Genomic DNA, 17,041 nt, shown 5'->3' with positions numbered 1-17,041 from the left:
GTGACCATTTCCCGACACTCTGGTCTCTCCTACCGCTGTCCTCATCCCTGCTCTCGGAGTGTTTTCTCACGTCGGAAACCTTCTCGGAGGACCACCTCTTTGAGGTTAACTCATCCGGCTAATGGGGCAGTAACAATTAGCAGAATAAGGCTCAAAAGCTTCTTCGTGTTTTGGAGAAAACACAGAGATTTTCCCCAATAGTTGCTCAGCTGAAATTTTCCCGATTTTTCTTTGCTGGGAGAATTATTTCCGTGCTTAAAGTCCTCAGCATTAACAAATGTCTTAAAGTTGTGAATAAAACAGGACACCGTGGTTTTATGTTCGAAATTCGTTCGTGCGAATAAAGGGTGCTGTACAGGTGTTTTCTCCCTGAATGGGCTTCTTGTCTTCGGGAAGACATTAGAAATCAATGTGTCAGGGACAGGAAACCTATTTTAATTCTAAGAATCGGAAACAAAGTACTTAGACCCGTGCGTTGAAGACTAGTAAAGCGCGCATTTGCTAATCAAGGGGAAAATTCAAACGGAGTTCTGCTGGGAAATACAAACATTGTAATTCTCCATTATTCTCTATATGACTATATAAAAAGCAGTAGACATGATCTTTTTATTTATATGTTGTAGAATCTTTTAGGGAGAAAAAATATATTTATTTCCTTAATTATATTTGAAGCATTTATTCTGGATTAGTAATATTTCTTTTTCTAACTATTGAAAATGATTTAAATGTGACCAAAACCTGTAGGATATTCACTGCGTTATTAATGGCTTTGGTTTTGCTTTTGGCTTTTCAAAGTTGTACCCTTCCTACTAAAACGGAAATCTCGATTTTGTCTTTATCGCTTCACTGATATGTCCCCTTTCCTGAAAATGGCAGCAGAAGTTGTGACTCATGCTGTGGAACAGCCTTGTGCCTGTGCCCAACACTGCCGCATAGGTATGGAAAAAAAAAAAGACTTTTACGTGACCTACCCTAGGCAGATGAATCCGCAGTTACCTTTAACCTGTAATTCGGGGGGAAAAAACCCCACACCAAATAAACGAAATAAACAATAAACCCCTCAATCAACCCCCAAACTTCGAGGGAATTTCTAGCAGAGAGCACAATCAGAAATACATTGGAATTTCACAGACCATTCTCAAACGTCCTGGAGGTTACCGAAGTCGCCAGGTTGGATGGAGCACGGTGTGTCAACTTTAGTGTATACACTTCTTAGGTATGCGAGAATTTGGGCTTGTTTGTCTGTGCGTATAGGGCTCGAAGATGGTAGAAACGTTCTGCACACACAAAACCATACTGTTGAATGATGCTTTTGAGTTTAGCAATTGCAGTTGTTACTTATAAGACGAGTGGATGATTCTTCAAGCAGGCGGCTAAATAATTAAACACATGCCTCTATATGTTTCAGCTTCAGGAGAAAACAAAATCGTTCGGATATCAATTATTTATACATCTCCATGTTTATCTTCCTCTGACGACAAATTACACAAGGGACAAGACTAATCGAAACCAGGAAAGATTATTATTATTATTATTTAATGATTGGTAAGGGCAGGGGGAAAGATCCTGTGACTGCATCGCAGAATTAACACAGAACAAAAATACAGGGAGCTGCTCTCTCCTGATAATGATTTCAAGATGGGATCCTTGTTTTGTGAGAGAAAGATCTTTCGCTGCATGTTTGCTGACACCATCTACGAATCAGATAGAGAAGTTACGAGGGTGCCATATTGAGTAGCTTCAGCACTAGTTTCCAGGATCCAGATTATATCAGCAGTATCTCAACACCTCCCAGCCCCTCCGCCACCAGCCTCCCCAAAGCATTCAACCTCCTTCAGCAGCTGGCGGTTAAGAAAAGCTTCCGATTATTTCTGGGAAGTAGAGCCCTGTAAGAAATCTCAGTCTTACCTGTAGAGTTGACCAAGCGATTTTCCAGCAAAATTCTTCAATCCCTCCTTGCCAGGGGTCAAAATCCTTTGTTTGACCGACTCCATTCCTGCAGGGGTGCTCGCTGGATTCTGCTCTGCTCTGAATAGGGCACTGCTACGAGCAACGATGGTTCATATTGGTTTAATCTCTTAACTTTCCCCCCTCATTAAATGGCTATCAGTGCACCTTCGGGTAGAGGGAGAGCGAGAGAAAGCGTGCGCGTGTGTGTGAGAGAGGGAGAGGCAGAGACGGCGTGCGGAGCCGGGGGGGCGAGGGCGAGGGACGCGCCTGTGTGAGGCAGCGAGCGGGGGAGCCTGACCGCTGCAGGCACCCCCGGGGCTCCCGGCAGGGCGGTCAGAAACTCTCCTCGGCCTTGCAGGGTGCCGCGGTGGCGGGCGGAGGCAGTGCCATGCCCGGCTGGGAGGGGACGGAGATCCCTTTGCGGGAGCGGTTCAGAGCAATCTCGCTGTGGCGCTGGCGGGGTCCCCGGCTGTAGAGCTGGAGGGGGAGGGGTGGGATTCGCCGCCGTAGGCAGACAGCTGCGCGGCACCCCGCGCCCCGGCGCCGCTGGCTAAATCCCGCGGACGGCGAGGAGCCCTGGCGCGGCCGCGCGGCCCCCGCCCGCCCACCCGCGCAGCGCTGCTCCCACCGCGGCCGCGCAGGTCGCGCCCCGAGGCGGCGGCGGAGGCCAGCGGCACCCTCCGGGCGCCCGTCCCTTCAGCACCGCGGACAGCGCCTCGCCCCGCCGCCGGCGCCGCGTCCCTCCAGCACCGCGGACAGCGCCGCGCCCACGCGGCGCCGCGGGGGCGGGCCGCGCTCCGCAGCCCCCGGGGAACCGCGCCTCGGCCGCCCACCCCCGCGGGGGCCGGCGCAAGCGGGGCCGCTGGGGGTCACCACCGCCCCCCCGGGGCCGCTCAGCGCCCCGAGCCGCGCCGCGGGGATTGCCGCACGTCGGGGCCAGCGTCGCTGATCCGTTTGTGCTGCTGGCGTAGAGAAAGGACATGGCCTTCGTGCAGTCAGTCACGCTTCTGGGGAAACACGGCAGCAACTGCAAATAATGCTGCTCTTGCTAAAAATAGAGAACATCTATTCTAAAGGTATATTTACCTCTATATCCCTGTTTACTCGCACAGCTTATTTTATATCATATTACGCATCCATTAGGGACTGCTTTCTCTTAAGCATTTAATATTTTCCATCTCTTTTGTGTCCTCTGCTTTCATACCTCTGAGTAGGCCAGCATAACCTTTAGACTTGATTTGTGGTATTTACAGCTCTGGAATGAGCTGGGCATATTCTGCACATAATTATTTTCCTTTCCAGAATCTAGCAGTAAATTTCCTACTTTAATCACTCTGAAGTAGATTAAAGATGCAAAACGTAGTATCTTTAAGTCATAACCATTGCATTTCTCTTAGGTTTCATGTTAATCATAAAGTTTCTGTAGATTTGTTAATCGCAAAAAAATAATGTATAACTTGTGCTCTAAACAAATCCTTCTAAAATTATTAAGCTACTTCACTTGCCTAGTTGGTGACAAAATGTAAACAGCATATTTTAGAAGTGAAATTCCCTGATGGAAACGTCTTCGGATCTATATAAATATTTTTTTCTGCTGTTGCCCTCTGGCGGAGGGTTAATGAAGTTTTATGGCAGCAAAGTACATTTATACAAGAAAGACCAATTATTTTAATGTTGAAATTCCCATAATGACTAATCCTTGCAGAATTTCAATATTTCCTTTCAAAGTTGTGAAAGAACTACAAAGTACAAGACTAGAAAATAGATTAAAAGCATATGTAATTGACATGTTGCTAATTAGCATCAGAACACAGAGCTGATTCCTAAATCATGGTAGGTACTGAATGTGGTTTGCAGCACCGGTTTCAGTAGAGCATCTTCACTACCACTACGCTGCTGAAAGGATTTTTCCCAGTACATGCAAAGCTGCACAGTTATATAAGCAAGTCTTCCCAATGTTTCATGGCTCCAGTGTGCCATTGCAGATGCTCAAAGGAAACCTGTATCAAGAGATTTTTCTGAGGGGAAGCAGGAACAGGAAATTTTTTAGCGGGGATAAGATGGGATTGGATTCTGCAATGCAAGCCTTTCAGGAAAGTGCCAAGCACTTTTCTGAGCTGGAATTTGAGACTGTTGTTTGCAGGGCAAGGGTGCTTTGTTTATTTGCACACTACATAGGAGTGCTGGCCCTTTTTTTAGAAAGCACAGCAGTAGCATGTTTTTAATGCTATGGCCACTAAGTAGCAGCAATAGTTATTAGTAAATTAGTAAAATCATAACATTTAATAAGTAAATGATGACTTATTTGGGAAAGATAAATAATTTATCATAACACATGAAAATTACTTTAAAGGCCAGATGAGTTATTCCTGGGTGTAGACTCTTACTAGAGAAGAATTAGTTAGTCCTTGATTGGATAAAACATACAGAATAGCAAACAACACTGGTATAGTAAAACCCTGTAGTGACTAGGCTGCTACTGGTAGCCACCTGAAGTAGAAATTTTATGTCTGTCATATGTTATATCCAGATATTACTGAGTCCCATCCTGATCAAGTTCAGCTGTTTTGTTTTCACATGAGGCACTAAGAGCAGTAGAACGCTAATGTCATTAGTGTTATAAAATATGCACAGACTTGTCAGCTTCTTTAACATTGTATTTCAGTTATTTAACCTTGTTAAAATAAGCTGTTTTATTTAACCTTGGTAAAATAAGCTATTTCTAGAAGAAACAGCACATAGCATCAATATATGTTATCAAAATTGTTATCAATAATTATTTCCCTAAAGCATACCTGTGACAGGCAGGCTCCTCTCACAAAAGGCCTAATTCAAACTCCAGTGAAATCAGTCTTTCCACTGGTGTCAGTGGCAGGTGAAATAGGGTATTACACAGAAAATTCTAGTCCGGTTATCATTGCTAAATGTTCACGTATTGACCAGAAGGAAAGAGATGCAATCAAAAGTCACCCAGTAAAAAACTGCAGCTCTGAAAAAGCTCTAAGAATATCTGCGGGATGATATGGTATGATGCAGGATGCTGCATATGCCTGCAATTTTTCACATAGAACAGAAAGCGTATTGTTTAATCCTGAAACCTTGTTATTAAATACAGTTCTCTTCACCTGGTATGGATTTCTTATTCTTTTTCTTGTGTGAAGGTTAAAGGATTGAGTCCCTACCTGCCCTTTTGTTTCTATACGTAGTTCCTTTTTATGAGTTTCTAACTGACCTATTTCAACAAGTTAATTGCAAGAGATGAAGAATTACAGATGCGGTTCTTAACTCGGTTTTTCTTATTGCTATATATCTACTCTCAAAATTTTCCACAATAACCCTCAGAATAGTGTCTAAATATAATATAAACCTTTTAGAGGACTACAAAGTCAAAACAGCAATACACATTGCTCTTCTCTAAGTTTTAGTCTTGCTGAAACAAATGACAACCCAAAATTTTCATCAGTGATACATACCAGTGATTTAAAAATACGGATTATTTAAATTCCATTTTTGACCTTATCTTTGCTGCTGATACACTGCAGTGTGGATTTACTCTTTCCCTAGTGTCATGCATGCAAACCTTATAAATTAATATGTATTTTATGACCCATTTTGAGAAATAATCATGTATGCATTACATTAAATTCATATATGGTCATACAGATAAAATCCAAGAGATTTTGTTTTCCCCATCTACTCAAAGGTGACAAAATACTGTTCTCAATGATACAGCATCATCTTCAGAAATAAATTATGTGCTTAAAATCTTAGTTATGCCATTAAATGCATGTCTGTAATACAGAGTTGTTTGGGACTGAGCATAGCATAAACATGCCTCTGAAATTATGATCTAATTCTCCTAGTTATGGTAGCTGTCCACTGAATCTAATGGAATTGGATGTTGATTTAAGAACAAAGCAACTTTTTACCTTCTTTGGGTCTAGGGAACTGCAAAATTCCAAAGCAGTGCCAAAATAATGATCTTGCTTGTCAGGTCACCAGGAAGGAGGTTGTCTGGAAGAAGCAACAGCTTTGTGAACTATTCTTCAGTGAAGTATTTATTGAAAATAAGTCTTCAATATTTCAAAAACAGTATTCACATAAAATCTTGTGCCAAGCCCTTGAGTGAAGAGGCAGAAAAGGGGGACAAAAAGATCATTTTAAACCAGGAGTTTCCTCATTCTCCCTGAAAGTTTCTGTGGTCACTCCCTAGAACAACTTAGGTGGGCTTTTGTTTTATCCTTCAGGGTCATGGTGACTCACAGCAACAACTGAACAGGTCTCCTGAAAAATTACACAGCTGAGCAATTTGAGGATTTAGATGTAGTGTCCATGCATTGACACATTAAAGACATGTCTATGCCGAGTCCTGCATTCCAACTTGTAAAGATTCCCAAACCCCAGCTAAAACTATACAAAGCTGGATTATCAATACTTTATAGATGATTTTGCCTTTTGGAGGTATAACCAACAGTGGCTAAACACATGTTTTACAAAATGTCCTTGTTCTTTTTTGTAAAATATAACTCCAGACCCAGATTGTGTGCACTGTGTCGTTATTACGTCCTGTTGAGAAGTCCGTTACACAGTGCTGTTGAAGGGAGCAGCTGTAATGTGCAGTAATGCTAGAAGTTCACAGAATTTCTTTCTGTTTCTTCCTGATCTGTGTTGCTTACATCTTGAATGATATTTTAACTTCCTGAACTGTGGGCTGGTTTGGTAATTTATACACTACAAAACAAACATGGCAGAAGCTGAGGTGTTGGATCAGATCTTGGCTCTGTATCTCTACAACGGTGTGAAGATTCTTGATCTTTCTCATTTTGTGTCCCAAAGAGAACAGGCTTGAGCTGAAACATGCTAAAGAATGCATGTATCCGGGCAGAACATAGACATGGAAGGTCACTTTTAACCCGCTCATGTTTCTTGGGAATAGAAGTCTGGAGCTTTGGGCCAAGATCACAGGGACAAATAGAAAAACCTAGCTGGAAGCTGGCTGCATATGCAACATAAACTATGTGGATTTTGTCAAGCAAAGCTGTGCAGCTTTTCCACTGCCTCAGCTAAGTGTGATATACGACACTTAGAGCTTGTAAATTGGGCACCTGCCTTTCAGATGCCCCCATTCAGTTGCTAGAACATTATTATATTGCTTTGCCAATAGCCTAATAAGCACAAGAAATGATACGTAATAGAGGAGAAAGTCACACACTAGTTTGCCAGGGTGATTTCTAGTTCTAAGCTGAACAGGAGGTAATTTGCCCAGAAACCTCTGCACTAACACAGATGATTAAATACTCTAATGACTGGCTACAAACTCCAGTATTTGGAAAGCAGCTATTGCTTTCTGTGATGGTAACGATGGCCATTTAAAAAAATAAAAAGGAAAAACCATAAAAGCATCTGAAAGCTGAACTTTTGGGTGTTAAAGAATACCTTGTTTTTAAGCATATCTATTCATAGTATTAACTCTAATGGCAATGCATATTTTCAGATAATCCACGATGTGTTTGGCTTGCGTAGCAGGGCAGGTTCCTTATCCTGTTGAAGCTGCTGCTTCAGCCCTCTGGCGGTTACAGCCATTAAGGCGCTGGCAGTGCAGTCCATTTCTCTGGTCTACTAGCACATAAATCCAGCGGATTTCACTGCGAGAAACCCAAACTAACCAACCACTAGGTGATTTGCAGTTACCATATATGGAAATTTATGGTAAATAAATGGCTGGAAATTTTCCCATTACATTACATAAAGATTTATTTATTTCCTCTGTCCTCTCTTTCCTGTCTAAAATCTAACTTGGTTTTAGCATTAGCAACTAGATTAAAAAAAAAAAAAGGTAATAAAAATCCACCCAATGGCAAATGTCTTTTAAATTACAAAAGCAATGATATTCGTATTAAAAATCTTTTTTTTTTTCTTTTTTTTTTTTTTTTTTTTTGGTATATCTCTAAAGAAATTTGACAGCATTGAATAAATTAATCTTAAAAGTAGATGGAGATGCTTATCCTCCTTCCAGATATTACAGGAACATCTGTTCCATTGAATTCCTATACTGCTCCATAGTTAAATGCAAAAGATCCCAAAGGACTTCAAGCCATCTGTCATGATACACAGACAGAAATGCACCTACCTCTGGGGCTGAGCCAGAGTAACCATTCTCTTAGTACACAAGAAAGCTACACAACACTTGGTGAGTGGGATGCAATTACCCACAATGAAATTTAGCCAAGGACTGCAGCATATTAACCTGTCTTTCATTAATGTGTTGGTTAATGACCTTTTATATCATCATTAATCTATCATTATTTTATTGTTCCATTATGTCCATCACTGGATTGTTTAACAGCTTAGGCAAGGCATTTATGCAAGAGTCAGTTTGGTCTTAGTGATAGGTCTCTTTTCACTGCATGGAAAGCCTGGAGGGAAATGTACACACTGGAGTATTATGGTGCCTTTTTGTTGCCAGAATTAGAAAATCAGAACCAGATTTTTCAAGGCTGCAGTAGTCCTTTCTTTTCTGTCGACTTGTCTTTTAACATTATTTTAAAATGTATTAAGAGAAGTTTGGAGAGGAGTTCTGTTGATTGAGACCACAGGTCACACTGATTTGAACAGGGCTTAAATCTATTGTAGGCATTCATTTGCTAGGAGAACTGTTAAAGAGATACCAAAAAGTAACAAAAAGTAACTTCAGATACACCATTCGATCAGAAAACTATTCCTGGTGGGGAAAAACAACGTAATACAACTCACAATAGATATTTGGAAAATAGTTGTGCTTAGTACAACAGGGAACTGATACCTGAGTTTGTGGGCAGACTCATGGACTACAATGTTGGGTCTGGGATAGATACCACAGCCTGAATTTGTCACTCAGGTTTTCCATGACTCTTTTTTTGTTATGAAAAAGAGAATAATTCTTCCTTAGGACAAATATTGGTTTGTCAATAGACTAAATTAAACCAAAATCCATAAAATGCTTTGTAGGACGAATGCATGGAGATTCTATTAGATGTAAAGTGGTTTCTCTAGGGAGAAACACATACATAAAAATCTATACCCACCAAGTGTATTTTGCTGGTGATACAGCCAGCCAGCATATTTTGCCTTCAACACTAGACCCTGCCAGAACAGGTTCCAGGACACTTGAGTATTTTCAACTGCTAAATCACAGCTTTTCTGTGTAGAACGATACTGAGACAGCATGTACAAGTGTAGTAAACAAAAAAAAAAAAAAAAAAAAGGGAAGCATGTTTCTTTAGTTGGTGTTTGGGGTTAATGAAATTTGCAGAAAATTACTCTCATGCCTTCCATGTTTTCCATGAGAACCATGTTTCTCACTGAGGAAGGCTTCCATTCATCCCATATTTCCTTCTTCAGTTTTATTTCTTGACAAGCTGACAACCATCACATGAGTTTGAGACTGAATGTAATCGCATTTCCTCTCTTACGTTTCCTTAGAATCAGCCTAACAGAATTGTCTCCAGTCTGGATCCAAAATAGGAAAATGAGTCTGGGGTGGTGGTGTGTCTTACATCATATGTTTGCATTTGCATCGGATAACAGTAATCCAAGCTAGCAATGTCAGCATATCCTCAAATGACTAGTATTTTAATCAAAAGAGCCCTTCATTTTATTTATAATATAAACCCAAATATTGTTTGTTCTATGAGCATCAGAATGAATGCATCTGTCTCCCTGAGGCTTCTTGTCTTCAGTAATTCTAGTTTTCTGCTCCTCTCTCCTCACACCAGGCACTGGTCAGAATCTATGAGAACACCAGCTTTCCCCTGTGCGTTCCCTAATGATTTTCTGTCAGTGTCCTTAGTTCCTATCAAGTCATCAGCATGCCTTTTCCCACTCCCTTATCATGTCTCTTATTTTTCTTTACAAAACTGCTTTTAGTAAACTATTTTTCTGAAAATTGTAGGGAACTCTTAATTCTAGCATTTTTACATTTCTGGCAGATTTGACTGAAATGGGTTCAAAAGTGATTATGAAGGGTGACATACACAAAAAACCCAACCCAATCCAAACCAAACCAAAAAAAAAACCAAAACCAAAACCCCAAAAGTGTGAGTCTCATTTCCTTAGAAAACTACACTGAAACAATCAACGTTAAATGCTGTTGATTTTGTTGATCTCATGCTTCATTTATAATGGAAGTTATCTTTGATACTTATCTATTGAGAAACAATTTCTCTGCTTTCTATAAACCACAAAGGTCTTACCTCTTTTATACAATAAATACTTACAATAAATACTTACAGGTGCTAGATATCTTCTTTGGAGAACATGTCCATGGGTTTAAAGGCAGAAAAGTCCAAATGTTCTTTTTCTTACCACAAGATACAAAGGAAAACCAAAGACTGTAAAAGGTTTTGAGGGAATAAGATGTTCCTTCTCTCCCGGAAACATTAGAGCAGCACATAATTCAAGATGAGAGGAAAATCTCTTCTTTATTTTAGGGCACTGCTAATGAGCTCAATGGTGATTACATTGTGTTCCACAGGGCAGGGGGGAAGATTGGGGTAGGACATAGCTAGCTTTAGCCCAAAGCACTTGACCCATCCATTTCAAAACATCTGTGATCTCTTAATGTAACTAAATATACCAAGTTGTCAATTCAGATCCCTTTTCTAAATGTCACAGGGAACACCTTCAAGCTTAGGCTTCATGTGCATTTCATTTTGTAATCCGATGATTAATGTAAATATTTTGTATCTGTTTTTTCTTATTGTTTGCTATAAATAAATCATCCCACATCTGGTGGATTAACTACTTGATTCCTCTAGATGCAGGTGTGGCTCCAAGTGCACTGTGTAATGCCATGGGGTGATATTAGCTTTGACAGCTATGCTGCATTGGCACTGCTCGGGCATGGTTAGGCTCTACAGGCACAAAGTGAAATGGGTAGTGTTTCTGGACCCTTATTTAGCACCTGAATTTTATATATAGATATACCAGATTAAGGACAGGCAGATCCACACGTTTAAGAGCAGAGTTCTGACTCACTTCCCAGTCTGTCCTTCCCCGTCTTTCCCAGGTTCCTCTGGATATAGTTAGCCGTAAGTTCAAATGTTTCAAGGAATGCCTCTGACTTACTCAGTTCCATCTGGACCAAACTGACCCCACTGACTGTTGTGTGACTCAGTCTCTGTGTGACCAGTTCTGATGTCTTTAGCTCTTCCAGGATTTCTCCTTCAGGAGAAATGAATTTTAATTACATATTTAGTGGTCTATTTACAAGACTTGGAAGTTCAAACAGTTCAAAAGACTTATGCTGAATCTTCAGCTCTTACCAGGCTCAGGGGTCCCTTGTCTGTCTCTTAAGTTGGCGTCTTCATTGTAAAAGCCAGGACAAACTTTTCTGTCTTTTGGGTTTCAGCCCAACAGCCCTCAGCTTAACAGTTGACATCTACTGGGCCTTCACCATGGATTTCACTGTATTATGTCTGATTATTACAAATCATTCTGTAATTGAGGCACCTTCAGGCTCCCCTTGTGCCAAAGATTTTCTATTTCCCTTTTCTATCTAAAGGGCACTACTTTATGGGCACTTCTTAACTGGCTTTATTGCCCTCCCTCTCCCTCCCCAGCTGGAGAAATGATCAGTATTACCATTAGTTCTATTTCTGTATGCTGTGGTGTATGATCCATGAATCCCACTCTGTTTGCCAAAGCCACGCACTAAAGTGTAGATAGAAGGTCTTATAAGGCAATGCTACTTATTCTCCTTTTTAGTGCTGCAGAAGCTTCTCACACCATTAGAAAAATAACAACTTAAAAGAGGAAAAAGACAAATGTCAATGTCCCTGCTTGGGCTGTATACCTACCTAACTGAGCAAGAGGCACGTCTCTGCAGAATAACAAGAAAGGAATTAGCGATTTTGTCTTCTGTACGGAACTAACTTTAATGTGCACATCCCATTTTACCAGCGGTCTGTCTTAGCTGAGAACCCTTCCACACACAGCTTCACATCCTCTGTGCTTTCCTTTCAGAAGTGATGCCAGTTCCTCAAAAATCATCTTACAATTTGGTTGTTCTAAAGCCCTGTTGAGGAACAGGTATTTCTTAGATACGAAGTCTGCTTTATCCCTGGAACATATGCATTATGCTACAGCCAAGCAAAGATCAAGACTGAGATGTGTATAAATACGTAAGAAAAGGTAGGTTACAAGCACGGTTCTATTGCTGTTTGCCAGATGTCCTGAGATCACACCCTGGGGGCTGCAGCTGGGTAATTAATTTCTGCAACACATAACTTGTTAAATTTAGTTGTTTGTTTTCTTGTTCTCTCTCACTTAATATTTTCTTACAGTTCCAAACTGTAGTTCTTACTTTATATACAATTCCAGTAAAATCACTGGGGCTATTTCCAGAACAAAGGATCTAAGTTTTCTTACAAGGATCTGAATCGTGGCATAAATTTTCTGTGCAGATCATTTTTTTCCCCTTATCATCATAGACTGACTTTTAACTCAATAAGGAAGGTACTAGTTGCACCTACTTTAGTTGTGGTTTATTTTATTTTAGAGTGGTCTGTGTGTCCAGTAATTGGTCTGAGATTGCCAATTCATTCACCCCTATCATGTTGTCATAGATTCATTTTTTTCTGGATGTCTTCTGCTTTCTGAAGGGCTGAACACAGCACAACCATTATGAAGGTTAGCTTCTTTGGCCTTTGGAACAACAAGGTTCACAGGTTTTTTTTAATTTCTGTTAGGAATAATCATATAATAATCAAAGGTCTGAAATAACTACATATCCCAAAACTGAATGGCTGGAAAGCAAGTCATCCTTAAAATCCATTCTGTCAGTCTCATCTTCTTCACTTCCAAATTCTCCTTTACTACGAGGCCCCCATGGCTTATGGAAACACCTTTCCCTGGAGGTAGCTTATCTTCACGAAATATCTCCACTGAATCCATGAGGTCAGTCAGTCTCGTATTACTGAGTCACTCTTGGTGAATTGAGTTGGTCTTCTGCTTTCGCAGACAAATTTATTTGGCAGGCTGCCAATTTCTTTCCGTTTATGACAAGAATATTAATCACTCTCTGAACGGTGCATGCTCCATCATCAGTGCACATCATAAATCATTGAGAGGTACTTTTGCATCTGGTTAACATTACACCTAAGGGCTTCGTGCAGCGCACGCTTTCCCGGTCTACATGGGCATCTTTCCTTGACTCATTTCTTCTACCTTTAGTGTTCTCCAAAAGGCTTCATAAATCAATTGCTTGTCTTTCAAAAGCTGCCCTATATTCTCCAGCACTTCTAATAGGCTTCAAAATGATCCTTATTAATCCTTCTTCACTAAGAGGGTGGGTGACCAACCATACAGCCTGACGTAGATGGAAAAATATGACCAGTGAGGGAAAGAGAGAACGGGATTCTCTCCTAAGTCCGTGTGGGGCACAGGGGAGGTCAGACAGTATAAAAAACAGCCCAAGTTTCTCTACTTGAACTTGGTCTCAAGGAGTAGGACTTTAAATACAGTAGGACTTTCTCACGAGAACTAGCATATTTTGCAGGAAATCTCACAACAATTCATGTTCTGGAATTACTTTCCCATACCACAGGCAGGTTATCAGCCTGAAAGCAGACCACAGCCAGGCCTTTTGTGGTGGGTGGATGGGGTTTCTGTTTCACATATATTTCTTTTTTCCAAAATATTCTATGCCTCATCTGCCCATGCCTCAACTACCCCATTCCCTGTAGTAGGGTAACAAGGAGTTTATGGATCCAGTGGTTCCCAGTGTTTGAATTAATGTCTCTTTATCAGCAGAAGTGGGATGGCAAATGTACGGGACAGCTGAATCACCTTCTCCAAGTTTTTTCTTAATTTCATCCTCATTATTTCACAAAAGGTTAGAGGGACTCAAATAGGAAAAGATCACCTTCATAATTAAAATAATTAAAAACAGTTGATCATGTTGCTAAACATTTGGGCCCAGTTCTGATACTCTTTTAACAAATACTTGACCAGAGTGTAACTTTTTCATTTTTTTCTGCTAGCAGCTGCTGCAAGAGAAATCAGGCTCAGAAGTTCTCTGCTCTCTGTGCATCAGGAGGGAGGGCTGAGTAAACTGAGCATGTGCAAGAACTGTTTTCTTCTTGATTACATTCAAATACCTGATACTTGTCAGGATTTTTACTGATTAATTACCCTGAGATTAGTTCTTCAGCTAATATGAATAGGCTACTAATCATATATGTAATCTGTCTGATATTATGGCCACATGACAACCCATGCATGCAAGTTGCTGAAATGCGATGTGGATGTGGGAACTGGTAACTCAGTCTTGCAGAACAAGCCGAAAGATCGGAATCTCAAGAAGCAGAAAACTTTTTGCCTTTGATGATAACAAAAAATAACAAGGACTCCTGTTCTTAATATTTTAAAATATTCCCAAAAGCATACTTAACAACCATTTAGAAAATTTTGCATGATTTAAAGCTTTTTCAGATTAAAAACTGTCCACATAGAAGTTTGTTTTTCATGAAAAATGCTAGTTTAGAAACACTGGGTTAGCAACCAGGAAATAAAATCAAGGGAATAATTTCATTTGCCAAAAATATGGGGTCAAAATGTGATCAGTCTTTTCACTGGCGTTCTTAATAGTACATGGGATGTATTAAAGCAACAGAAGAAATAAAGGAACATACCTTGATGGAGAGATCAGTTGTGAGTCTTCAAAAGAAAACTTCAAAAGCATAATTTTAGTCAGGGTTTTAGTTTTTCTGCTATCTCCGTTCATTGCCTACATCACTTCATGCAAAATCACTGAATATTCAGGGTTGGTGATAGACAATTGTGGTGCCTAAAGCCATTTTGCATGATCCCTCAAGTTGCCCAAATAAATAGGAATATAGCATGAGTGTGTCAGTATATTTTCTACATATATGGTGTAATCCCATTTTAGGAAGTCTCTGGACCTTTGCTATTGGTTACAATGGCATAAAAATTCCAAAATTCACAAAAAATTCCTTTCTTCAGCTAATACTGTGGGAGGCTGCAGTTATACTGGTTATACAGATGCCCTCTGCTGCTGACTTCTTGGAATTGCCTGTTACAAAATGAAAAGGCTACCCTGAGAGCAACCTGTTCTCAAAAATCCCCACCAGCTAAGAAGCAGAAGAAAGAACTGATGCAAGTATTTAGGCTGCATGCCGCTGTCTTCAGAAGTATCCACCCACCTACCGGGCCTCCTGGCAGTGGGCCACCAGGATCTCAAAAAGACGCCAGTTTTTCTTCACAGGGGTTAAGGGAAACAAAGGCAGGCAATAACAATCAGAGTGGAATACCTAAATTTGGTGATTGTATTCCTCTTAAGAAAAGGGAAGGAGGGCATCCTTCTGGTGCTGCTGTTAACCTCAGCAAATACCAACGAAGGCCGGTAAGCAGCCAGAAACTACACTGCTCAAGGAAAGGGGGCAGGCTGAGTGAAGCTGAACACTCCACAGAGGCAACAAATAGTTGCAAAACACGTCTGAGCACTGACAACAGGCGACTGGCACACTGGTCAGGGTAGTCACTGTCCGTACAGGGAGACAAATCAGAACCCACCACTGTTTAACACCCTCAAGGATTTTATTGAATGCATCAGGGCCAAATAGCAATCCATGCTCCAACATGTGACAGAATAGATGTTACTGTAGTAGCAAACATGGTGACTGTCCGGGCTATGCACACAAAACAAGTCAAAAGATACAGTGCAGCTGGCTCAGAAGGTAGTCAGAGAGGGAAGGGTTGGGAGCAACATGGTTTCAGCTAAAACCAGGCTGTGAAGGAAAATCATGCTCTCCAAGTCCAGCATCTCCCCCTGAAGATGAAAATCCATATAACAGAGATGTTCACTCAGCCTCACGGGTGGGATGTAGAAAAAGTCCTTGGAAGGAGAGTCTTGTGAACAGTGTCCAAGATGGCATCTACATTTCCACAAAAATCTGTCTCCGTTTTCTATCCAAACGCAGAGACATAAAGCATGATGCTTCCACTTTACGTGACAGACATCTCCTCTCTGGGCTACAGTTCACATGAACATCTTGTGAGTGCTTATATCGTTATTGCCAGTACAGAGGAGACATTTATGTGGGACTGTCTTCATTTTTTAGGTGTTTGACATTTTACTGACCAATCACTATGGTCTGATTAAAGGCGTTAAAATTGACAGAGAAATTCCTACCTACTGCTTTGGATTGGCCCTATCAGAACACCTCAAGGCCCAGCTGCTGTTCCAGCATGCTTTAAAAGTGCAAGGAACATACTCTTCAAAGACAGTGATCCCTTATCACTGGCTTCTCTAATGCTAAATAATACCAACCTTCTGCAGGACAGAGGTTTGATTATAAAGTTTCAGGATGACTGAGAACTCTGTGCCAAACACATGCCAAAAATTGGCATTTATTGCAGAATGAAGAAACTCGCCGAGGTAGCCTTATAGGAAGTCATAACTGTTCTCTCCAGAAAAGAAACTGAAGTTACCTTGGCTAGCATTCGCCCCATCCTCAGCAAACATCCCAAGCTCTTTGGAAAAGAGCTTGCTCCTGTGACCGCCTTTGTGCCCAGGAATGAGTCAGGTCCCTGCAATGACAGATGCGGGGATAAATCACTGCCGAGCAGTGCGTGCGCAGGAGGAGGGGAGGCTGTGCTGTGCACAGGGAGGTGTCTGGTTATGCTGGATCGACATTTGAAGCAGGGTTTATCCTAGCACTGAAAGCGAAGCAAATGCTCCAAATGATTTCTTTGCATTTAATTTTTTCCAGGTGCAAAAGCAGAGGAAAGCCCGCTTTTTCCTTCCCCACAGAATCAACCTCTTGGATGGCCCGTTTCAGTTCCTGTATTAACTGCTAATAAAATTGGCTCCTCTCTCCTAGGCAGGGGAGACTTGCTGACAGACTAGCATTTACATTTAAAGGCTTCTTCTACAGATCTGGGTATTAGCAAGTCTCTATAGCAGTTTCTCTGCATGGTCTGGCTTCAGGCCTGTCTGGTGCCTCAGTTTTTCTATCTTCTCTGGTTCGTGAGCCCTTACACTCCCATTTATTCACCCATCTCCCTTTTGAAGATAGTCATTAGAAAGGAC

General features: G+C 41.1%; 1 protein-coding gene across 1 annotated transcript in view; it reads right to left on the bottom strand.

The window, feature by feature from the left end:
• The window catches only part of SLC17A6 (solute carrier family 17 member 6), an 83,074-nt gene extending 74,450 nt beyond the window's left edge, over positions 1-8,624 (bottom strand). Inside the window, exon 1 of the mRNA XM_080405446.1 lies at positions 1,909-8,624. Coding sequence (XP_080261572.1) covers positions 1,909-1,994 — 86 coding nt within the window. The 5' untranslated portion in view covers positions 1,995-8,624. The remainder of the gene's footprint in view (positions 1-1,908) is intronic.
• Positions 8,625-17,041: the final 8,417 nt, after the last annotated feature.

Source organism: Falco punctatus (assembly GCF_963210335.1).
Source record: "Falco punctatus genome assembly, chromosome: 10".
Classification (NCBI taxonomy): domain Eukaryota; kingdom Metazoa; phylum Chordata; class Aves; order Falconiformes; family Falconidae; genus Falco; species Falco punctatus.
Note: the sequence above shows the minus strand (reverse complement) of the source record. Positions and strands in the feature narration are given on the sequence as shown.